Genomic DNA, 25,103 nt, shown 5'->3' on the forward strand with positions numbered 1-25,103 from the left:
TCCTCGCGATGCGGTCAAATGAGGAGGAGAGACGCATCGGTTGGGAGAGACAGGCTGAGAGAGGGCTGGAGCAGAGCTTTAACAACCCCCCCCCCCCCCCCGATTTCAGACAGCCACTCCGCTGTCCAGGAGCTTGCTGCATTTTTACTGCCGCGAGGGCCGAAAGTGGTCAGAAACAAAAGCACAGGGCTTAGAGTGAGCCGAGCTGACACGCAGGTACAAAACAACACATGATGGGTTTCTCTTGATCAGCAGCAGAAGCAAGGTTATGCCATAACCCAGGCTGTGCTTCATCTGTGGCAGGCAGCCAGGCCTCCATTCCCCGCTGAATGACACTTCTTTGAGAGGATGGCAGTTGGAGGAAGTGTCCAGGTAATTCCTCCACTTGCGGGCCTCCTGCCCTGCTCCCTTCAATCCCTCTCATCCCTGCGTCTGCTGTGCGCCGTTCCGATTGACAGGACCAGCTTTGAAGATACGCTCTCGGGCCAGCGGTTCAGAAAGCGCTCAGACGGGAGAAAACTCAAGAGGAGAAAACTTTCCGTGAAGGGTTTTTTTTCATGGGAACTGGCCTTGCTGATTTGGGGTTGGGGGCTGTAATGGGGTGTGATCTTCACCAGCTTTGATTTGGTGTCTGATGAGAGATCTTCCAGGCCCAGATGGACATCTTACCTCTCCCATCTAAATTATTCATCCACATCCTGCCAGAGAAGAGTGGGCTCTCTCACAGCTTAAAGCCCTTATCACCTCTCCTCAATTGTTCTTAACTTTGGAAACACAGATATTGTCACGTCTGAAATCCAGCAGTCCGTTACACTCTTTGTGGAATGTGTGCTTATTGATTCCAGTGGAATTAGAGGGCCGCCCTGATGCTCAGTTCATTTTTTTTTAAAATATCCATCCCTGAAAAGTTCTGCCATGTGGCACTTACCCGGTCAAAACTTGTAAATGTTTGTACAGGCTAAAAACAATCGTTTCTGTGAAATACAGAGCAGCACTAAGCTGAGTCTATGAGGTTTGCAGGGACAGTGCTATGACGTAGTGGTGAGGAGCAGGGCTCGTAATCAAAATGTTGCAGAGTCAATTCCTTGCTGGGGCACTGCCATTGTACCCTTGGGCAAGGTACTTTACCCACACTTGCCTCAGTAGATATCCAGCTGTATAAATGGATACAGTTGTAACCACTTTGCTTTCCAGAGTTGCTCTGGATAAAAGCATCTGCTACATGACAATAATGTAATGTAATGTACTGTAATGTGTGTGATGTTTGGAGGCCTTGTCCTTCCCAGAGTGCTCTTGGATGAGACTGAGAGAACGGCAGCGTATCGGGCCTTTGTCTCCCAGGCCAGGGCTGAGTCATAGAGACCAGCGCCTCTTCAGATCCACTTAGCAGCAGTTCATTGACTGCTTAAAATATGGTGTCACCAGCGTCAGATAGAAAAGCATGAACTAAACTACAACCCTCTGAGTCTGAATTGATTCAGAAGAATGAGTGAATCACGCTAAGCTTTACAAGGCTCCACTAGCCCTGGAAAGGCTTGCCCATGCATTGGTAAGCACTGTGTTTGGAGCTGTTGACCCCGGACAGCGTTAGAAGGCCAGTAACAGCCTCGCTTTGTTGTGGATTAAAGTGGAAGCATGGCAGAGTATCAGTGTGCAAGGACTGCCTCTGGGTAAAAGGAACTGAACTGCACGTCTTTCTCCATCTGGGCTTTTCTTAGCTGCATTTAAGCTTTGCAGGGCGACTCTGACAGCTTATATTTTATTTACATCCCTTCTAATTATACGCTGAGATTATTTGTAATGAATGTAAGCTATGTAAATGGCCCCAGACGCTGTTGATCTCGCCTGTGTGCGAGGAGACATCCCCCGGATATCTGTGAGTGCAGAGTCCTGTCTGCTCATTACGCTGCAGAGGATCTCACAGGGCTGCTGATGGTGCGAAGGGTGAGGTGAGGACGATTTGAGGATGACACAGAGCCCGAGGACACTCCGAGCCCCACCGACGCAAGATGCAGCTTCTTAGGTCTGAGACAGAGGATAATAATCTAGAGCTTGGGTGCTTGCATGCCCTTTTTCCTACTATAGAGCTAGAACCAGGCTGTCTCATTATACCTCTCTTCCACTGTAGCTGGAACTAGACTGGCTTATTATACCCCTTTTCTCCTGAAGAGCTAGACCCAGTCTGACTCATTATACTCCCTTTACACTGTAGAGGTAGATCCAGGCCACTTCATTATATCCCTTTCCCACTATATAAAGCTAGAAACAGGTTGTCTTGTTACACCTCTTTTCCTACTCCGTTTCTACTGTAGAGCTGGAACCAGGCTGGCTCATTATACCCCTTTTCCACTGTAGAGCTGGAACCAGACTAGCATGAGCTGGAGACAGCCACAGCTGACCCAGTATAGTATGATTGGTCTTGCATTGCATTACCCACAACCAGAGCTGTTGTAAAGTAATGCTGGTGTCTGCCCAGATCAGGGTGACTCCCTGGTATAGGTGTGGAAAACTGCCCAGCACCTGGGCTAAGCAATCCAGCCTGGCTCCAACTCTACAGTGAAATAGGGGCATCCTCCTCTGTCCACTGGTGGTGGAAGCAAGGTGATACTGCACTGATATAGAGAGAGAGGTGAGAATGAGGTTTGGTTTCGCTTCTGAGCACCCGGTGTGGGAAACGGCCACACTGGGGCTGTGTGACAGGCGGGTCTCTCTGCAGGGCTATCTCATCACCATGGAGGGCCCTGTTTCACCACTCAGAAGTGGCTGTCACGTCACCCTGAGAACTGACAGAAGTCTTGCCCCCCCCAGTTGAAAATTTAATTCTTGCCTTTTCTCCCTTTCTCTCTTTTTCTCAGAACCGCCTGATTGTCATGTTAGAGCAATAGTACTCTGTAATGATGCTGGTGTCAGTCAGAAGAAGTGTATGCTGCTTTAGGCAGCCAGGAGCCAGTAAGCCATCTGTAGTGAATAACTCATTTTAACACCATCTCCCGAACCAGTGATGCTCTGCTGGGTATGGCAATGTTGTCCTGGGCATGGCAACTTTCTTTTGTGTACAGCAACATTCTGCTGGACTTGTCAGCTTTCTGCTGATCGTGGCAACATTCTGTTGGACATGGCAACATTGGTTGGTCAGTTTATTATTGGTCATTTCTCTGTGGAAAACACCTTCAAAGTAGCATCCGTTGAACAGTTACATTGGGATAGACGTTCAGACGTCTATGTTTGTCTGTGTTTGGGGGTGCATTTGAGTGTGTGTTGAGTGGAGGCAGATGGAGTCGTCAGAATGCTGAATTAGAGAGCGGGCCAGGTAGACTGTTCAGTGAAATGGCAAAGACTCATGGGATGTGATGAAGTAGGGGGGAGGGCAGGATATTAAACTTTAATCACCGTAAACAAATGCACTGTAATTCACCTGGGGCCCTACTGACTGACGTCTCCCAGACGTCAACAGCTGCCGCACGGCAACCTGAAAAGCCCCCCTCTTCCCGCTTCGCTGTAAGTTAAACCCCACAAAAGCCAAGAAAACGCATCACTCTTCTGTCGTTCCTCAGTCCCATCATCTCCTGACTTTCTTAGGGAATCACTGGAGTGTGGCTTCTGCAGTCCTCCATAGTAATAAGGTACTGTTACTCTCTCCCGCCTTGAGGTTTAGCTCTCATTCACGCGGTATTTGTTGGCATTGCTATGCGGTAACTGTGATCTAGTTGTGTACACATTGTGCATCATAGAAAATGTAGACAGTAGGTGGGTTATTTCTCAGAACAGAGATAAAAATGGTGAAAATACCCACCATGCATGCCCCCCCCCCCCCCCCCCCCCCCCCCTCCTCACAACTAATTAAGCACCGTGACATTGTGAAGAAACTCATAATGATCAGGTCTTCAGTGTTGCTCTGGATACAGGGTAACTGGTAATGTAGCCCAATTATGTGGCTGATTCTCCCGTGTCTTACTTTAGAGAATTTCTACCATGTGTATTGAATTCACTCATCTCTGATCTCTGAGGCTGATGATGTTACGTGATAAAGAGATGTCCTTTTTTCTTTTTTCCTTTTCATTTTCTTTTTTTTTATGGCTCTTGTGTAAATTTTGTATGGAAATGCTATTACTAGGACCACCTCCTTCCCTGTATTGTTAATAAGGGGAGGATATATAAGTGTCCATAGTTCTTTGATGCTGAGGAAGACATCTGTGGATGTGTCTTTCTTTCACTGATGCCTGATGCATTAAATCAAGTATTTTAAGTACATGAAGCCTGAGAGTTTTGTTCATTTGATAAGGATAGCTGCTCTTGAAGAATACAGCTGAAGAGAGTGACACACAACTATTGTCTGTCTGGAACCCTTAATATATGTCTAAGGTGAATAATATATGTGCATATGAGGCATTTGGAAGCTCAGACTAATAACCAAGGCTGTGAGAATGGGCCTCTAATGCACCTTTGGGTCAAGACCGCTGGGTCTCATCCAGAGAGGATTTCAGAGACGACGTGGGGGAAAGCATGGGAACAGCACAGCGCCGACCTGCGCCGATCTTTAAATCTCGCTTCGACTGCCGCCATATGCCTGTGCCTCTACCCCGAGCCTCGCAGTGTCAGTACGAAAACAACCCGGAGCGGTCTCCTTAAACCGCTTTATATTAACAGAAAGGTCATTAAAACACAGAGTCGAAGCTACGCGGGCGGGTTTTCATAAAAAAGGATTACCCGCCCGCAGTGACTCTCTCGGACTGGTGGCGTACCCCGAAAGGGTTGTGCGGAAACTCTCTGCGAAAACACACACGTGCAGGCAGCGGAAACTCTTCGTTCTCCTCTCTGCACCTCCCTCAGTTTCGTTCTCCTCTCTGCACCTCCCTCAGTGCTGCAGCCATCCTGTAGGGCAGCGTTTGCACGGGGTCCTCCTTCACAGCTCCCCAGAGAAATCCAGAAAAAAAAAGAAATCCACTTTTAGGCTGTAAGGAACAAGATACAAAGCAGCAGCAGCCGAAACACTGTCTTTGATGCACTTTAGCACCGTACACACGCAACGCAAACTGTATTAACCACACCTAATAGAGCTCTAACACACATGCCTGGGCTCCGCGTGTGTGAGCCAGATGATTAATGGTTATCATTTCTCTGCGTTTGCGCCGATTTTAAGAGAGCGCACATTTGCGCTGGGTTATTACCGCACCGAGAGGCGTGGTGTATTTCCTCTTCAGCTCTTCAGCTCCCGAGTGAGGCTGGCGGAGTATTACCTGACATTCAGAGTTCCGCTCATGAGCGCCCATTAACCGGCCTGAACTCAATACGCGCTGGAACACAGCCCTCTGGCCAAATCTCATTACAGCACCCGGGTCTAATCTGCAGGAGAGATTGAGGCTATTGCATTTCATCAAATTCAACGAGGCTCCGGTACCCATGGAAATGATGTTCACCTTTTTAAGCGTGTATGAATATGATGGGATGGCCGATGCACACTTTTTCAGTTGTGTACGCGGCACGTCTGAAGTCACAGATTCGCTCGGTGCAGAATATCCAGTTTTAGACCTTTTTTTGGAGTACAGTTTAGGTTTGAGGTTTGATTTTTTTCCTGCAGAACTTTGTGATAGATTGTGTAAACACCCTTGCTGTATGTGAAACTTGTTATCAGGGGGGGAAGATATGCATCCATACTGATCTTCTCTTCTCGGTGCTGTGATTGAGGCATCGTTCACATGAAGGCTTAACAAGAGACAAGCACACATACACGCAAGCACACACACACACATGCACACACACACACACACACACACACGCACACACACACACCGTAAACAAGCAGCCTCTGTTCAGTGTTCAGACCCGGAGCTCTCCATGTTCCGGAATGTTATAACAAGCTGACGTGCATGTTCCCAGAGGCAGAGATGTGTGTTTTTTTTTTTTTCCTCAGATACGTGACATAACCGTGTAACACACAGCAGGTATTTGTCCGGGGTCTAATTGCCTTGACATTTCACCACGCAGTTAATACCGTTCCCGCTCGCGGTATAATTGGCGGTGTTTGTTTGTGAGCGCTTTTTCTGAGGACACTGACAGTCTGTGGCTGGCTAATTAACTAATCTGTTATTGCAGAGGGAGATGTTTGTCTGTGCTGCACCATCCACCCAGCGTTCAGCTCCCTATTATTCCTTATGCGGAAAGCGAAAAGGGAATAATAAACCTTAACGTCTCTTCAGCGAGGGTCATTAGCCAGGGCCTTCAAAGTTCAGCTAATTGGTGCGATTTTTCGGCCCGGCCGCGTCCTCCCCCCGCTCTTTGATATGAGTGGAGTAATGGAGCGAAGCTTCATCTTTGCGGTGGGCGCAAATCAGACACTGTGGCCCAGGTGTGCTTGTGATGGACTCATAAGTTCTGCCCGGCTGGCTCCTCTCTGAAATGAGCTGTTGGAGCCGAGACCCGAGGCACAGCGACGTGTGCTTGCGCGCTGGGGGTCTCCCACGCCTGTGAAACTGGGGGATCTTTCAGCTGGAGAGATGAAGATGAAAACTGTCCAGAGGACTCTGCATATTCATTACATTACATTACATTATTGGCATTTAGCAGACTCTCTTATCCAGAGTGACTCACGTAGGTTACAGTTTTTTTTATTTTACATGTTATCTATTTATACAGCTGAGTCTGGGTTAAGTACCTTGCCCATGGGTACAGCAGCAGTGCCCCAGCAGGGAATCAAACCGGCAACCTTACCGCTATGCTACACTGCCCACTGTCTCAACAGAGCAACGTTACTTAATTCAGGAGTGTTTTATCACTGGATGTTTGGTTGGAAATTTGGAGGAGTAAAAGGCTGAAAGGGGAAAAAAAAACAGTTTTGTTTCTGCTCCAGGAGTGAGCTCTCCAGCGCAATGAGCTGTGTTTGGAGTGGGCTCTCAGCGGCCGCACGTGCAGAACTGTAGCTGCTACATCGTAGAGCGTGCTCACCCACTTCAGCCTCTTAACGCATCTACAGTACCGGCCGCTTTTTCAGCAAATCCATTCGATACGCGCCGGCCCCCGGTGCCCCCCCGCGTAGGAGTGCGAGAGGCTGCCATAACAACACAGCCCTACTCTATCACGGCTCTGCCGAACGCTCTCTCTCCGGCCCCAGACTTTGTTCCGACGCGGTGACATTTTCGGTTACGGGAGTCGCCCGTAGGTTACAGGTGAACTCTGGCTTCGGAAAAAATAAGATCAGCAGGGGAACCTCTCCTGTGCCATTCCCTAAGTCTTTATAATGCAGGACGCTGTGCGAGTTTGCTCGCCTGACAAAACAAAAACAAAAAAAAAAAAAAACAGTCCCAGGTTCAAAGTCTGCTGCAGGCCAGAGAGTAGTACCGGATATTTCTATTTTAGTCTGTTTATTTGCTTTGTGCCCAAGGAAGCCAGATGTAACCAGGATGCAAAAAGGTGTTGCTGTTAACAAAAATAATCCCTTATGCAAATTTAGGCTATTCTCTCTATCTGGCTGCCTCTGTGTGTGAAGAGAAATATGTGCGTATGAAGGGAATTTTTCATGACTGGTTGTTTAGATCTTTTGACCTTTTGACCTTGACAAACCCTCCCTTTCACCTGAATTCAGAAGAAGGGAAAGAGCAGTGATCACCATCAGAAAAAATGCAGGCAGCGTTTGCAGGAAGAGCAACCTGGGATTTATGTTTGGGGCTGGATTTTGACATGTCTCATATCAGCGGTTATGGCGTCTGCTTCAATTTCCCTGATTGGAAAAGCAGGTCTCATTTTGGCCCCTGGACCGTCAGTGTGTGAATGAGGGGAGAAGCTGGTGTGTGTGTGTGTGTGCATGTGTGTGTGCGTGTGTGTGTGTGTGTGATCAGCTGCTTGCTGTCTCACAGTAATTGAAACGGTGATTTTTTCCTCCAGCGTGAAACTGACCCCAGTTCAACTCCAAATCCCCCCTCTCCATTAATGTGTGATGGGTAGTGAATTGAATGTTATATCTAATTTGTGACTCCGCAGCATATCATACATATTGTATGCGTGGATGTGTGTGCGGGCGGTCAGAGGGGACTGCCGGAGAGAAAACATTGAGGAAGTGCTGTCTGGTTTGAATGGACAAAGGAGTTTTCATCGCCTGACTGATATGGCTGGATTCAATCCCAGGCGCTGTGCATCTCTGCCACCCACAAGCTAGGGCACAGCTCCACTCCGCTAACATGCTCACGGCGGCTGAGAGCTCTCTGGCCGAAATTCAACGCGAAAAGCCAGGTAAGGTTTAAGAACTCTCAATGCTGTGCCTCCAGGAACGTGGGGTGGGGGTCGTTTGGTGGCACGGTGCAATCTGCCCGGGGCATTGCTCGAACCCGGGACCGCCCCTCTCTTCACATAGCAACCCCCTTCACCTGGACCCTCCCCCAGAGCTGTAAATGATCTGCAGGTTTATTTCATTGCAATAACGTCGCGTGCATGAGGAGGGTACTTTATTTCCCAGTTTCTTAGGGCATGTTTGGGAGGGGAATGTTATTTTTGCCTTTACTTTTTTTTTGCATTTTGCATGCATTTTTGCATTCGGCCAGTGCAGAGCCAGCTCATTGCCCACAGCATTCTCACTATCAGGTTTCTGATGAGCTCAAGCCTGCTGCGACCTCAGTCGGTCCTGGACTGTCTCCCACTGATAAGGGTGCAATCAGTGTCCCTCTCCACTCCCTTAATTTAGTCTTGCCATTAAATTATTCATCCATCAAAACAATTAATCTAGATAAAGTGTATTTGTTGAAAGGGTAATGTTGCCACTTCATTTGCTATAAATCTGACTTTTTTAAACTTGACAGAAGAATTGTGCATTTGGTTCTGGCTTGCAGTACAGCCTGGTGTCTTCTTTCCTCTACGAGTTAATGCAGATTTGGTACTGAACCTAAACACCACATACTCAAATCCTGCGGTATTGCTGGTGAAACAGAGTTATGTTGTAGCTTCAGATAGCACTGACTGTCATCAAATACAAAGTGATATTATTATAATCATGTCATATACCTGGATTCCATAAATAAGGAATCATGGTAAGCAGGTGATGCACACTCACACCTGAGCTTGCTCACAGCTCCTTAGGTTCCACGCTCACCTTTAAAGACGGTTTGGGAATTTCTGTCTGAACTCAGGGAAGCAAGGTTCTCAAAGGAAGTCCCTCCAGGCTGACTACTTACTCCCTGTTTCATCTGGATGTTTTGTTTGGTCACAGCGAAGTAGTGTCATTTTAGAGAGTTACTTCCTGTCACGAGGACAGTGGCTGTCTGTGCAGGTCTGTGAGAGACATACAGCTGAGGGAGAGACGTTGCATTTCTGCTGCCTTCTTCTTTTTTTTTTTTTTTAAACAACGGTGGCTGTTTTTTTTCCTCTGCTTCCAAGCCAAAGGAAGACAATACAAACTGACAGTCATTACATTTGTGTGTTAACAATACCCCCAAAGCCATCTCTTGTTTGAACGAACAAGCCTCCATCACTATCAATAACCATAAATAGCGGGTTTCTATGGAAACCCTGCAGGATAGAGGAGATAAGGAAGCAATGCTATCTGGCCCCGCGCTACGTGTGACATGCGTATGAATGGCACTTTGGGGCGGATATTCAAATGGAAGGAGCGCAAAATGCAAATGACCCAGAGATGGCAGTGGGAGAGGGAAGGCGGGGCGCGGACCGGGGGCCTCGGCCTGGGGCGAAGGAGCGAACCCGGGGAAAACGGGGAGCAGAAAGCGGGGTGCAGGAGCACAGAAAGTAATTGGCTGTTTTTCTGTTCCCAGCAGGCTGCATAATGAGGGCTGAAATGTAAATAGGAGAGCTGGCACTTTGGAGTCTGACTGCAGATAACGGGGCTTCAGCTCCAAGCCAAGCTTATGTTTCACACGTGGAAAAAGAGAGAAAAAAACAGTCTTATTTGCAGAGTGCAGGCAGGAATTAATACCACAATAATTTTTCTGGAAATTCTGGAAGGCTCCTTCACGTTTGAAACAATACAGTAGCAGCTCTGAATCTTAGCTGCTTCAGGTCAGGGGGATGCTCTGGCCCTACTGGGCGGCTGGATCATTGGCTCCATCCCTGTAAGTATTCAGCTGATATGTGACCATCAGCCGGGAGGGGGACGACCTCAGGGGACGAGAGTCTGAAGGCCTCCCATGCGGGGGTCCCACACAGCCCCCCTTTCCCTCTGGTTACACAGGGAGGTGAAGCAAACATTTGCTAAACGAAGGAAGCCTTGGCATTATGAATATGAAGTTTCGCATTTCTGTGTGCCAGTGCCAGGTTTGTTAATTAATTCTTTTGGAAGGTGGTGGTGGTGGGGGGGGGGGGGGGGGGGTTCTTGCCTTTGTCATTTTCCAGTGTTTATGTGGAGCGTTTATGCGGAGCAATGCGCCAAGGCCCAACAGGGCCTACACCCTCCAGAACCGAGGCCACGGAGCTGATCTGTTTGCTGCGGTTTGGAAATAAACGCTGGCGGTTGTTTCACTCAGAATAAAAAAAGGCAGCATTCTAAATTAAAACCCATTATTGCCAGCTGCTGAAATTTTGCCCTATTATGCGCTGTTTTTGTGCTTCAGCAAGGGGTGGTGGGACTGGCGTATTGTCACAGAAGTGACCAGTGGTATGTAATTAGGGTGCTCAGAGGAGTGACCAGTGGTGTGGTCTTAGTATGGCCACATTAGTGTCTAGTAGTGTGGTATCATTGTGGTCAAATTAATGTCTAGTGGTGTGGTCTTAGTGTGGTTACATTAGTCACCAATGGTGTGGTCTTAGTGCGGTCACATTAATGACCGGTGGTGTGGTCTTAGTGTGGTTGCATTAGTGGCCAGTGGTGTGGTCAGACAGAAGGCACAGTAGAATATCCTTGAGTTCAGGTGTTGAGGTCAGAGGTGAAGGACGTGCTTGTGGTGCTCCGGTCTTGCTTCATGCTGGGCAGGAGGTTACAGCTCCACACAGGGCCTTGCATGCTAATTAGACCGGAAATATTCTGCGCTTTCTGCTTGGGAGCCGAACACATCCCGTGGCTCTGGATGTCGTAGCCAGCTGTCGTCTCTGTTGCCTGTGCGGTGCGCAGCCAGAGCAGTGGGATCACCCTCACTCTCTGTTCACCCAGCAAAAGACTGAGCACCACGCTCTCTTTCCTTCAGGAACCAATAGGGTTTCATTGACAGTTTTTTTTTGTCTTTTCTGTCTGTCTGTCTAATACAAACTTGGGGGGGGGGGGGGGGGTCATGCCAGTTTTAGTGTTTCTTTGTAACTTACATTACATTACATTGTTGGCATTTAGCAGATGCTCTTATCCAGAGCAACTTACACAAATTACAGGTTTTTCCAATGTTATCCATTTATACAGCTGGATATTTACTGAGGTAGTCCTGGGTCCTGGCAGTACTGAGGCCAGTCCAGTAGGGAATCGAACCAGCAACCTTTTGGTTAAAAGCCCCACTCCTTACCACTATGCTACACTGCCGCCTCAGCTGGAAAGAGGATATGAGCTGTGGAGGCTGCAGCGTCTCTCCACAGCGTATTCACTTGATTCATCAGAAATGCAGGGATGTTGATATGATGCGTCGCCGTGTTTGCTCACCAAACAGAGACAGCTGTCTGTGCTCACCACGGCCCGTTTGCTGCGTCACACCCCGTAATTACCCACATGTTTACTAGCAGGTATCTGCAGAGTAAATACAGCCTCCTACATGCTGAGGCCCAAAGGCTCAGAGAGGCTGCACTCTCTACCCAGACCGCTGTTACACAGGGTGGATGTTACAGTGTTACAGAGTGCTGGGTCAGGAGTATCTACCCAGAGTGCTGTTACACAGGGTGGATGTTACAGTGTTACAGAGCCCTGGGTCAGTAGTATCTACTCAGAGTGCTGTTACACAGGGTGGATGTTACAGTGTTACAGAGCCCTGGGTCAGTAGTATCTACCCAGAGTGCTGTTACGCAGAGTGGATGTTACAGTGTTACAGAGCCCTGGGTCAGTAGTATCTACCCAGAGTGCTGTTACACAGAGTGGATGTTACAGGGGACTGGGTTTGTAACAGTGGCAGTCCGTCTTGTTAATGCTGAGCAGGATGTGGGTAAGCGGCTGTCGTGTTCACTGCATAATTAGAAGAACATATCGAATCAAATGCCAACTCCGTAGCCGCGTCACTCTCAGCCCTAGCAGTTAGACGAGCCGTCGTTTGGCGCAGCGCTGCAGACATGCAGAAAATCCGTTCCTCGGCGGATGCGGCTCATAAGTGCCCAGCGGTCAGGCGGCGGCGGACTCTGAGGAGCGCCCGGGGCCTAGTTGAAAAGCGCATCTCGCACAGCTTCATACCCCCGGCTCCACCGTTATCTGCACAGCTCGGTGCGCCTCTCGGCTCCCGGCTCTCATTAGGGCCGTGTCACTCTGCCCGCGATCTCCGGGCGGCCGGATGAGAAGTGACAGCCGCAGCCAGACAGCGGGGACGTCGGGGGTGACGGCTCGCACCGCGGTCTCGGGACAGAGGGGCGTTCGTCATCGCTGCCGCCGTCAGCGGCGCGGGTGAATTAAGGCCAGGTGGGGGAGTCGGGACACACGGCGGGTTGCGACCCCACACCGCCATTTACCGCGCAAGTGCCATTTAGGACGCTTTGGGCTTCTGATAGATCGGTTCTCGCGTGTAACCCCCCTCCACCGTGACTGCCAGGCTCCCGGACCCTGTGCCTCTGTCTGGCTGAGCGGTGAACGGTGACAGGAGCGACTGCAGCGCGATGGAAAACTGAGATGCAGATCTTTCATTTAAAACCCACCGCAGATAGAAGTTGCTCTGAAGGGGTCTGTCCTGACTGCAAACAAACACCTTCTGATGAACGCGAAATTGAAAACGCAATTTGAAATTCAAATTGTATCATTTCGGTTTGCCGGATTTGTCCTTCAGATAAGCCTACTTAACGATTCCGCGCGCTTCCAGGAGGTTGTATCATTTGGAAAACACTCCCGTTTAGAATTAATACTCTCGCGCATTTCCCAGTGTTTCCACAAGACTAAGAATTAATTTACTCTTCAAACAACCCATGGTTTTCACTCCCGTAGTGTTGCAGCTGATGTTCCTTGGCCTGTTTTTAATCTGATTTGTATTAATTTTCTTGCATATTAATTGTATTTCTGTTTGAACATGTGTAGCATGTTCTTGAAATATCTTTGATCTCAGTTTATTACGCATTTACAGTGAATGGTGAAATCCACAACTCCTTAATCAAAGAACAGCAGCATGGACAAAGCTTCCCTTTATTCATTAGCGTTTTCCCTGATGTTTATTTTCCCCCTCTCAGGAACGCTTGTAGAATTGAAAAATAAATTGAATGATGAAATGGCAGGGTTTTGCTGCCCTCTAGAGGCGTACTTTTAAACCGCATTATGGCTGTGTCAGCACGATGACACGTTCGAGGCTGAAACGCGAGACTGAAATGAGGCGGTTACTCCTTGAGCTAAGGCACTCACTTTCACAGCCACTTTTCCTCAGAGAGAGAGAGAGACAGGAGCAAATCATTCTTATGTGACAGCGATGCATTTGCATAATTAGGCTGCAAGGTACTGCGGGAGGTTTTTGTTATTGTTATTGCTGTCCCACAGGAAGTATATGGACAGGACATTACAGGACTTATAAAAATTTATTTTCAGGTTTATAATTATTCTAAATTATTATTATTACTGTTTTATTCAATTTCATATTCCATTTCATCCTGGATGACTGCAGTGCGGGTTGAATGTTGTGTTCATGTGCAGACGCTCTCTCTCATCTGTCTCAGAATTTCAGTACATGGAACTGCTTGATCGGAGGTGCATTGTATTTTTTTTTTTTTACTCATAAGAATTCCTGTTTATGACCAAGCTTACACCTGTCTGCTAAAGACAATGGGGCACACTAGTTTGGGTGTGGAGTTCTATTATGATGTGGAGATCTATGATGCCATTTGTGACATCATACTTAAGTTGACACAAGGTTCCAATGGCCGTAACAGAAACCAAGATGGCTGAACCCGTCTCTCTCACTAGCCTTGACATCAAGTGCCACTGCAGAATCAAAGATTAAAAGTTCGTACTTGATGGCTACCGCCACACTCTGGAGACTTAATTTTTGGAAGGTTTCTGCTAAGATTTCAGGTTGGTGGTTGGTTTTGATGTGTTCTTTTCCTATGTGTTCCAGGAGGCCCCAGATTACCACAATGTACAAGAGCTGAAGTACTTGGACATGGTGATATCAGAGGCCTTACGGCTTTACCCTCCTGGATTCAGGTGCAGTATGATCTTTCATGAACAGTGTCCTCTCCCATCAATTAATGCTTAAAAAACAAACCAATGCATCCCTGAGCCACAGTCTAGTGTTGATCATACGTGTTGGTAGGGATTTAGAAGCCTGAACGTCATTGCAGATACTTCACAGTTAATTCAGATTTTAACATAGTGGCATAGTGGCAAGGAGACAGAAAAGTTGCCAGTTGAGTTCCCCGCTGGGGCGCTGCCGTTGTACCCTTGGGCAAGGTACATAACCCACATTTGACTCAGTAAATATCCAGCTGTATAAATGTAACTGAAAACAGGGGCCTCTCCTTGTGTGTCTTGGCTTCGAGTTCTGGCATCCTGTGACTGATCATTTGCAGTTTTATTTCAACAGAATTGTTATTTGCTCTATCTTTTAAACTTGATTTTTTCACATGCAAGTGATAAGTCAGCCTGTGTTCCACATTCTGAAAGCGTTTCCTTCTTTTCCGCAGGTTTGCTCGGGAGGTGGAGCAGGACTGCGTGGTGAACGGCCAGGTCTTACCCAAAGGTGCTACGCTGGAGATCCCGGCAGGGTTCCTACACTATGATCCTGAGCACTGGAGTGAACCAGAGAAGTTTATCCCTGAGAGGTGGGATCTGTGGAGATAGACCCGCAAAAAAGGCGTGGCACTCAGCTGTATCAATTCATTCTCATATATGTAACTCAGTATCAAAATGAGAAGAGAAACGCCCTGTATATCTTGACTGTCACATGTACATTACATTATTTTCATTTAGCAGAGCGACTTACATAGGTTACAGTTCTTACATGTTATTCATTAATACAGCCCCGGATATTAATGGAGGCAAATGTGGGTTTGTCCAAGCAGTGCTGCGGGGGGGGGGGGGGGGGGGGGAATCGAACAAGCAGCCGGTTATGACTCCTGCTCCTTACCGCTTTACCACATTGGTGCCCATGTCATCATTACAGACTGAAGTTTTCAGCTTCCGCTGCCGTTTCAGTGAGTGACTGGAGTGATGTCTCTTTCTCTCAGATTCACCGCGGAGGCCAAGGCCAAACGTCATCCCTTTGCGTACCTGCCCTTCGGCGCTGGTCCTCGGAGCTGCGTGGGGATGAGGCTGGCCCTGCTGGAGATTAAGATGGCGCTGGTGCACGTCTTCCGCAAGTTCTCCATTGTGACCTGCTCAGAAACGAAGGTGCGTGTGTGTGGGGAGGGATCCTTCTGCAATATTCTGTCACAACCCAAAGAACACACAGTTCAAAGGTCACTTTGCTTTAAAAAAAAAAACACCCTGAAATGGATCACAGTCAGTGCACCAGCACACAAAGGCTAGAAGGATGGTATGTTTGTAGCTCTCTATGCACAGAACAGTCCAGACACTCGCTGACGCTCGGCTGTTTCTCTAACGCCGCTCTGCGTTTTTTATTTTCAGATTCCACTGGAGCTCAGGTCCTTCTCAACTCTGGCGCCTAAGAACGGCATTTTTGTGAAAATTGTCCAGAGGGAAACTGGCGGACTGGTTCCACCCCCAGCGGAGGAGTTGTGACCTGCTGTGCCTAATATATCTTCTCTAATATATCTACTAACTGGGCATTTAAATCAATCAATCAATCAATCACATGTGATGTGTGTTTTCACGTAAATTGTACTTAACGGCGTGCATTTTCCAGACGGATATGAAAAACCTGAAAAACCCAGGACCGGCTGGGGGGAAAAAAAACAGTAAAAATATTCCCTGACCCTGGAAAATGGCAGTTGAGAGACTCCAGGAAAACAATGTAAAATGAACAGAATTGCCTGAAAAAAAAAAAATCCATCAGTTGATTGTATCAGCTCAAGTCTAGAGGCTGCTTGTGGGCTTAGGGTGGACTATGAGGGGGAATATCCATCCAACAGTGGCCAGGATAGAGAAGACGATGAGTTTATAATCCAGTGATGTAAATATGACTTTGATTGACGTGTTGTTATGTAAAGTGTAGGATAATGTGGAGGCCGTCCGTGCCCATTTCAGGTCCCTGTTTCCTGCTGTGCAGGATGAAGGGGCACACAGGCAGCCTGAGAAGAGGCGCCGAATCAAAGTGGTTCGCTATGCTAAAGGGACGATAAACTCCAATTAGCACTACGAGGTGTGTAAGAGAGGGCACTGCAAAGGGCAGCTCATCTTTTTAATCAGGCAGCCGGGTGGACAGAGGTCGGGACCTCGCAGACATTGGCGGTGCTGGCACTCGGCTTTGTGGGGTGACCCTGCAGAGCACAGAGGAGATGAGGTGGTGGGGACCCCAAGATGACAGCCACAGACTCCCCTCTCGGGACAGAACATTGATGACTGATGACCGCTGTCACTCAAAGGTAGTGTCACAGTCTGCGATACAGGGCATCCATGTTTCAGTAGTGCTTTCCTGAAATGCTTAAATGATTCATTTATTCACACTGAATACTTATTCCTAATCATCCACATTTGTGTGAAATCAGCGCATAATAGGAAACTGTTACAGTGATATAGTGAAAGATGCAGGGGTAGCAGTGTGGCGTAGTGGTAAGGAGCGGTTTTGTCTTTTTATATCACATTACATTATTGGCACTTATCCAGAAAAATCTAAAATTGATATGTATGGTGGAAGAGAACTGGGATCAGCTTAAAATAAAATGACTGTTGCATACTCGGAGGACTGTGACGGATTCTTCTTTTGTTTAACCTGAATTTTTAAAACACGGGCCAGTGCTGTCTTGTGGGTCAGCTATTTAGCACTGCATTGCAATCATATGTGGTACTTTTCTGACAGTTCACACAGAGTGTAGAGATTTACAGAGGAAAACGTCAGGCATTCTTAAAGCACATTGTAAAATGGCTGCCGTCCCAATTTAGCAAGCTGTAAATGGATTGTAATGAGAATATTATAAATCAAAGACTACTTCAGTAATGAACAATAAACAGTGTTGTCAATATTGATTTGCAGTTATGAGGACTACTTGAAAAGAAAAATGTTTTCAATCCTTTTGATTTTAATAAATGATTCTATACAGAACAGTTTATTTTGTCTTATTCCCCGGTAACTGTTGATATCAGAGAAGTGAGAAATGGGCTAACAAACTGGTGATAATCCAATGCTGTTAACTCATTCTCTGATCCCTGAATGAAAAGGAATCTGAAAGCACATTTACAGGAGCCCGAGCTGAATGTGTTTGCTTACGCACACTCTCTGCTCGATCTCGATCTCAAACAGATGGATGTAATTTCCACGGCTCCCTGCAGCTTAGAAGCACAACCCAGCTTCTCCAGAGTGTTTTTTTTTTTTTTTGGGACACGATTTGTTTTGCAATAAGACGCAGACAAGAAGTTAATGACCATTTTATTGCTGGTATCCAGGAGTCCATTACAAAGCCCCAACAGAGTCCCGAGTCCTGTGCTTTTTCTTTTTTAGGAAATTCAAAAGATGTTTATTGTAACACGCTTGATCCTTGCAGCGTGCCTGTGATGGAAAACTCCACAGCCGAGGTCTTGGAAAAGGCACTATATATTCCCATTAGGAGAGAGAGGCCCCCCTGATTACGCCGACCCCTCTGCCACCCCGGAGTGATCGGTCATTCTTCAGTCAGACCCCAGTGATACATCACACTGGAGTGTGACTGTAGGTTCCGTCACTCTGTCGAAATACCAGTTCATCAGACGGCCGGAAGGTGACAGCTACACAGGGAGGGTGTGCCGACATGCGAGATGTGCAGACAGTACTGTTCGGCAGCCACCTCCTGCCGATTCAGAATCAGCACCTTCCGGTATTCCCAGTGGAGCTTACGTCAGCTCAGGGTTGCAGGGCTGCTCTAGCTGCCCGCTAAACAGGAAGTTCGGCGTGACTATTGCTTCTCGTGTTTCATACCGCTCTTGATGCAACCCCGCCACCAAGAGCAGTCACGTAAAAAAATACAATCATAAGAATACTATGTGTTAAATGCATTTTTTACAATATACTTTGAAATAACAAGTACAGATACAGTATATATTCGTGTTTTTGTTCTGCAAAGTTTAGGAACGTTTTGAGTATACAAGCCTCAGTGTTCATGGTTTTAATGACTCTGAAATTTGAATTTTTCAGTCTGTGGTCCCTGAGTGAGAATGACCCTTCAGTGTACACGTTTCCTTTGGTGTGATCTTTAGATTACAAGTTCATAATCAAATAACAAATACAGATAAGGAAAATATGAACATGAGAAATTTTAAGTTCTGGAATTGGCAACACCCTATAAAGAATGAAGTTACAACACTTCTTCTAACTGCCAGTAATCACTCAAATCTAACCCAAATGCATTTCAGTATTTTTGTCATATGCTACTGTGTCAGTTCATTCGCACAGATTTTAAGCTCTTTTGACTGACTGATTCAATTCGATTACTTGTATTTGCCACATTCATGTTTGACTGAGACTTCAAATCCACACAGACATGTTGGTTGAATTGAAAGTAAAAAAAAGAGCAGGCAAGCAGTGTGAAGCTGTAAAAAGTGGGTAATATGCGTGAAGCACACATTATCTTCTAAAAGCAGCTTTAGTAGAAATGGCTGATATTATGCAAGGAAGATTACACCCTCGCTCCACTTTCATAGTAAGCCGTTTTTAACAAAACAATTCACAAATTTGTATTCTTACACATGATCAGTGTATGGAAGAATATCTGTGCTACGAACATTGGTACATATGATCTTGTTAAAGTAATGTCTGATAGGTAATTTGACATCAGTGTGTCTGGCGTTTTGGGGGTTTCACTCCAGTCTCTGAAGCAGTTGCTAGGACCTGCTGGTATGAATCATTCATTGATTAAAAGGCAGCTAGTACAAGCCACTGAAACCTGGTCATCCAGCGCTTCTAATATTGTTGTATGGTTTTTGCTTGTGTTGTACTCTGCCTCACTTGTAAGTAGCTTTGAATAAAAGAATCTGCCAAATGAATAAATGTAAATTAAATGTAGAAGTTAAGAGTCCTAACCTCAGTAGATGGAGCTTTCCCCTCCCTGCTTTAAAACAGTGTGCTTTTACTGTGCGATCTTATCCTCCACCTCTGATATGGACACGAATCGGGGCCGTCTCCTCACTTTCCTCTTTGTGTTGTGTTTCGGGTTGCGCTGATACATGTCTACATCAATGGAGAAAACAGAAAGATTACACTCCTGTCTTTGCAGAAGGGTGTCTGGTGATACTCGTAGTATTACAATGCGATACTGTGATCTGGTGACTGTGTGATATATGGTAGCGTATGTTCTCGATTTCCCTTTTTCTAAGCTGTCTAGTTTCAGGTTAGCAGAAGTTAACTTGTAGTGCTTGAATGATGTTGTGCTCACGCTCACTGGTCTGGGAGTGTTGTTAGTCTGGACCGACACCGTTGTTCATTTGACTTGGACAGGTACACTTCTGTTCTCTTGTGCCGGAAATCGCTCAGGCTAAGAGCATCTGCTAAACGAGTGTAATGTACTATAATGTAATGTAATGGTGATGTACACACTGCTCAATGCATGTGAGCTGCCCTTATGCCAGATATCCTTATACATGCCAATCAATGTGAATTAAGACAGGGGACGGTTACCTTGGAAACCCACTGCCGGTGGCCCTTCGTAATGCTGACCTCTGCATTGCTGTTTGCCGTGAAAGCTGCCTCCAGCTCTCTCGAAGAGAAGGACGTCGCACGCTGCTTATCATCCTGGGAAGCAGACACATAAAAGGCGGGCCTGAGTGCAGCGCAGTGGTAAAGAACAGGGACCATAACCAAAAGGTTGCTGGTTCAATTCCCTGTTGGGGCACTGCTGCTCTGCCCGTGGGCAATGTACTTAACCCAGAATTGCCTCAGTAAATATTCAGCTGCATAAATGGATAATGTAAAAATTGTAACCCATGTAAGTCGCTCTGGATAGGAGCATCTGCTAAATGACATTAATGTAAAGCAGACCTAAAATGTGACAGGCAAGGTTATCAGCTAAATAGAAGACGGAGCAGCATCTAAGAGCGTAGATCGTTCGGTTGAGAAGATTGTTGCTAGGTTATCCTTAACGCCAGGCTTCCTGTTTCAAAACCCAACAGGCGGGCAGTCTGATGTGTTAAATAAACTTTCACTGAGGCAAAGTCATGACAGAAATAACGGTATAGCAGCTGCCAAACTCACCGGCCTGCCATACTCAAACCAGCTCTCTTGGTCGCCCTTGTAGTACCAGAGCCACTCAGTGGTGAGGATGTAGCGGGGGGGCTTGGTGACAGAGGAGGCCGTGGAGAGGCGGCGGACGGGGGCGGAGTCCCGGGTCATGGTCAGGAAGTCCACGGGCCTGTACCCGGGGCTGAAGGGGGAAAGCCACAATCAAACACAAACCCCTCTGACACAGGGCCGGGCAGCTATGAGGTCAACAGGAATTCTCACCCACCATTAAGATCATAATGCGCTCTCAGAGCTTACACTGATTTCCTATCCTACCAGTTACAATTTAGAATTACTTTTATTATTCAATTAATTATAACTGTTCTTTTCATATACACCACCCCATGTCATGTTTCAGATCTACCAAGCTTACATTCTGTGATAGAGACCGAAGTACAAAAATGAAATAACATAAACTATACCATAACTAAACAATGTGTGAGGCCACGACTGCATAACTTCAAGAGATTACTACAAATGTACTTAAAAAGTCATGAAACTCATGACTTTAAGGACATGTAGACAATGGGTGATCTGGGCCACGGTGCAGACCTGTGTGTGTTTCGAGGGTCACAGTAGGCCCTCTCAATATCCTCCATGTGCCTCAAATCTCTCCAGCACTCCCCATCAAACACCTCCCACTTGTAGGGCAGGTTGAAGTGGACACGGATGCACTGGTCTGCAAGGATGAGAATTAGCACCCGTTAACCTCGGTCCTCTCTTTTCACTACTGAATGTTTTTTTACACTTTTATATTTGCCCCACAAATAATCAGCACAAGGCAGACTCTCAGTGGAGCATGAGAATACATACGATTCTACTCATCTCTCTGGCCCCCTATAGAAAACAATAATGTACTGAATATATTTTAGAGATTTTTCTCCTTAATCAATGTATTTAAAATATGTAAAATGATTGTTATTTTTGGTGTATTGCAATATATTTCTCATTTGTCTCAATATCTGCAATATATATTCTTGGGTTGAGCAGCATATTTCTTAATGCTCAGCTGCTCAACCCAAAAATATATTGCAATATATTTAATTTCTGTACAGACCTTGACAGACCGTCACAAGCAACTGCACAAACAGAAGGCAGCCAGCAGTGGCCACTCAAACAGTCTGAGGTGAAATGAGTGTGTGGGGGAAGCTTTAAAAGCAAGCCTATGCAGCCAAACAAAATCCCGTTCGCCGATGCCCTTAGACTGCAAAATAAACATGACAGTCATTGTGAGGAATACGGTACCAACAGGACCAACCTTGAAACCTGCAGTTCCCGCGTATGAAATGCAGACATATTTCAGTCCTTTCTTCACTTTGAGGCCTTGCAGCCAGCTCCGCAATTCCCTCTGAAACAGGAGTACAAAGCACACACTTGAAAAAAAATTACACGTTGCACAGCTGGTATGACAGCCTCTAACTTGCCCAGTGCCCTCATCCTGGCTTACACTTTTCAGATAAACCATTCACAGCTGAATGTGCAGTCTCAGCGAAGACTGTTAGTGTGTTTTACTGTAGTTAAAAGAACTATTTTGTTATTACCCTCCTGCATGTGTGTGATTCCTATGTTGTACCTTAAGATGTGCATGTGTTGATACACTGAATGAAATGAGCGGGGCTGATTACAAGCTGAGCCCCAGCATGGCTCGGACTCTGTGTCTTTATTGTTTTATGTCGTTGTGTGACGTATATAACATGACTCTGACGTGCAGTTTCCTGATTACCGCATTACGCTGTGATCACTAACTGCTGCATTCCCTGTGGACTTTCCCCTACCTCTGCTCGGGTCAGGTAGCGCGGCCAGCCGGTGCAGGTTCCGGTAGATGTCGGGCAGGTCGCGGACGACGTCCCCACTCAGACCCCGTTCCTCCAGCATCCTGCGGCCGCACTCGTCGATCGCGTGCAGCCTCTTGCACCTGCGGCCGAACATGCAGTCATCCTGGATGAAGTGCTGGCACAAGTGCAGCTTGGTGCAGCTGGCTTTGAAGGTGCAGACCCCGTACGGCTCCGCCCCCTTGTTGTAATGCGAGCAGACCTGCATCACAAAAAAAGGGAATGAAAAATGTGGGCTGCAAAATCAGACCATCAACCAAACCACCAACATTCTGTACTGAGACTCAATATTTACTGACAAACACAAGGAGGGTGCCTCAGTGAGGCTTATATCCACCTGTACAGCAATGTCACGCATACACAGGGAGAAACCAGAACAGTTTTAAACCTTTCATTAAAGCGTTCTCCTTTACCTCTGCCTGCATGGACCTCCCATGGAGCAAACACTTTCACCAACAGGACACTGCTTTTTTTTTTGCTTTTGGTTTTTTTTAACTTCTTGTTTTATATTTGTTCTTTTTTTTTTTTTTTTTACTTAAACCACTCTTGAAGCATGAAATTCGAATTCTCTCCTCAAGTGCACAGCAGAGGTCCTTCCATAAACAGCAGGCACAAGATCCAGCAGGGGGTGCTCTTCATCCGGACCGCAGACCCAAAGTCGCCTCTGTCTTCACTCATTTCTTTTTGGCTTGTTTTTCTTTCTTTCTTTTTAATGATTCACTTACTGTAGTGATATTATATTAGAGACATTGCAGTAATGTTATTCAAGGTGACACTAACATATGAAAAGGTTTGAAGTAACATATGTACTGTGGCCTTCTGTTGTCAATGTTCAGGACACATTTTTTCAAACTATTTGTCAACCCATTCAAGTCAAGTCAAGTCTCCAGTTAAGCTATTATTTCTTCAATGCATTTCAAGTAAAATTAGGTATATTAAACTGGCACAGTATTGATGGTGGGAAGGGAGAGGAGTTATGATTAGTTGTAAAATGATTACTAATGTAAAGTATCAGTCAAAAGTTTGGACATACCTGATTAAGGTGATGGGAAAATGCATTCAAAGACATTTTAATGTAAAGACTTATGCTTAAATGCTTGAAATTTGCTTCTTAGGCTTCAACTTCACTATTTATTTTTGTCTATGTATGATTTTTTTCAAAAAAAAAAAAAATTCCAAACTTTCAAAAGGTCTTTCATTGGTACTGTGTAATGAACCACTCTTAAAGAGGTCACCAGTTGGCTGATGGGAGTTTCAGACAAAATGTGTACCATACTGAAACAACTGCCAACTCAGATGGCTTGTGGAACTAAGTGGGTCAGTTTGGACATTGTGAAGGGCAAGGCTACAATAACATGTTGCCAGATCCATTACTTGCTTATGGCTTTTGTGCAGTTATGGAACCAATTAAACCTTTGTGAAACGCTAAATTATTTAAATGGGAAAGACAAATGCTATACTAATACCAGTGAAAGAAAAACAACTGCTACCTGACCTGTTGACTAATTACTCTGATTGATGGTGTGGCACTCGACAGCTTCCCTCTTTAGTCATGTGTCACCAGTTTCAGGTGTGCGCTCACCTCCGGGAGCAGCGTCGGGTCGCTCTGCAGTAGTAGCAGGAAAAGGTCCTCTTCCTGGAGCTCGTGTAAGGTACACTCCCTCAGGAGCGGGTAGTTGTGCTCTGATCTGACATCGTGAGAGAACTTGCACTGCCTCCTAAGCAAGACAGTGAAAATGTTAATCATTTCAAACAAGAAAGGGGACCACGACTTAAACCTGCACCCCAACGCCCAAAACCGCACACAAGCGTTTCCATCAAAATAACGTCAGTTGATCAGCCTCTACTTTACACTTCCATATTACCCTCGGTATCATTTTTTGAAATAGTTGTTTTGCTAACAGTCGCATAGTGAATAACTTTTTAGTGAAGCAGTTATCATTTACCAGATTAATGAATCAAACCATCAAACATTATTTGGCTAGGTAACCTACCTAGGTTTCTCATCTATTTTCTTGTCTTACCTTCCTTTCCCATATCTACAGTTTCCATAAACGAAATATTTGCAGAGATGGAGGTCTTGGCAGGCGGAGCAGTCGTATTTTGTGTATTTTTTGCAGATCCGAAGGGACGTTTTGGCAACGATCGTGTAAGTGGAACTGCACTCTTCGGATGCCCGGTCGCTTGTGTTCTTCACCACGGCAAACCGTGAGCATCTTCTTACAATGTACCAGAGACCGTCTTCGGTAATCTCAAAACGCTGGAAAACCTTTCTCTGCAGCTGCAGAAAATCCATAGATCCTTTATTGGAGCACAGGATGCTGGTGGCATAGTGAATCACTCTGGAATGTGACATTTCGCCACTGTCCTGCCGTGTGTGCGCGACTGCAGTTATGAGTGCGCTTTCACTTCGTATCTCGGCGGAAGCGGTGGGATTACATCACGCATATGGTTACATTCAGAAGGCAGAAGTAGCAATTCAAATGAAGAATTTAAAAATACTTTAGAATATTTTAATTCATGTGGCAGGTATGGCCATACTGCCTATTACTATTGTTATCTGCCCGATACATAATGTAAGATAGAACTTCGTACGCGGTGGTGGATTTACTTACCGTAAAACTTCCAATAAACGCCGAGCCGTTTATTTGCTTTAATTACTTAACTTTTCCCGGCGATAACAAGAGACCTGCATTTATTTCACCTAAAGCCCCCAGGCTTCTGCAAGTCATTGGTAGCTGAACTGACCAGGAAAATTCACCATGTTTTTTTCCCTAAGTAGCCTACTTAACAAACATTATACAGCGCTCTTTGGTAGCAACTCAAACACATTAATAAAGTAAGTTAAACATTGTCATTGCAACCTATGATGGGAGAG

The 25,103-nt window shown here is 46.1% G+C and overlaps 2 protein-coding genes across 4 annotated transcripts in view; one reads left to right on the plus strand and one right to left on the minus strand.

Annotated features, from left to right (window-relative positions):
- tbxas1 (thromboxane A synthase 1 (platelet)) overlaps nucleotides 1–16,877 on the plus strand; it is a 65,950-nt gene extending 49,073 nt beyond the window's left edge. For all 3 annotated transcript variants that reach the window (XM_036518430.1, XM_036518429.1, XM_036518431.1), the window contains exons 11-14: nucleotides 14,145–14,233; nucleotides 14,713–14,850; nucleotides 15,256–15,418; nucleotides 15,656–16,877. In XM_036518430.1, coding sequence (XP_036374323.1) covers nucleotides 14,145–14,233; nucleotides 14,713–14,850; nucleotides 15,256–15,418; nucleotides 15,656–15,769 — 504 coding nt within the window. In that variant the 3' untranslated portion in view covers nucleotides 15,770–16,877. The remainder of the gene's footprint in view (nucleotides 1–14,144; nucleotides 14,234–14,712; nucleotides 14,851–15,255; nucleotides 15,419–15,655) is intronic.
- A 2,368-nt stretch (nucleotides 16,878–19,245) lies between these two features.
- On the minus strand, nucleotides 19,246–24,581 carry LOC118770069 (protein mono-ADP-ribosyltransferase PARP12-like). Its single transcript, XM_036517475.1, has 8 exons — nucleotides 24,250–24,581; nucleotides 23,808–23,943; nucleotides 22,169–22,427; nucleotides 21,652–21,741; nucleotides 20,946–21,072; nucleotides 20,367–20,535; nucleotides 19,803–19,907; nucleotides 19,246–19,380 (listed from the first exon to the last, which is right to left on the minus strand). The coding sequence occupies exons 1-8, from the start codon at nucleotides 24,579–24,581 to the stop codon at nucleotides 19,246–19,248; spliced, it is 1,353 nt and encodes a 450-aa protein (XP_036373368.1).
- Nucleotides 24,582–25,103: the final 522 nt, after the last annotated feature.

Source organism: Megalops cyprinoides, chromosome 23 (assembly GCF_013368585.1).
Source record: "Megalops cyprinoides isolate fMegCyp1 chromosome 23, fMegCyp1.pri, whole genome shotgun sequence".
NCBI lineage: Eukaryota > Metazoa > Chordata > Actinopteri > Elopiformes > Megalopidae > Megalops > Megalops cyprinoides.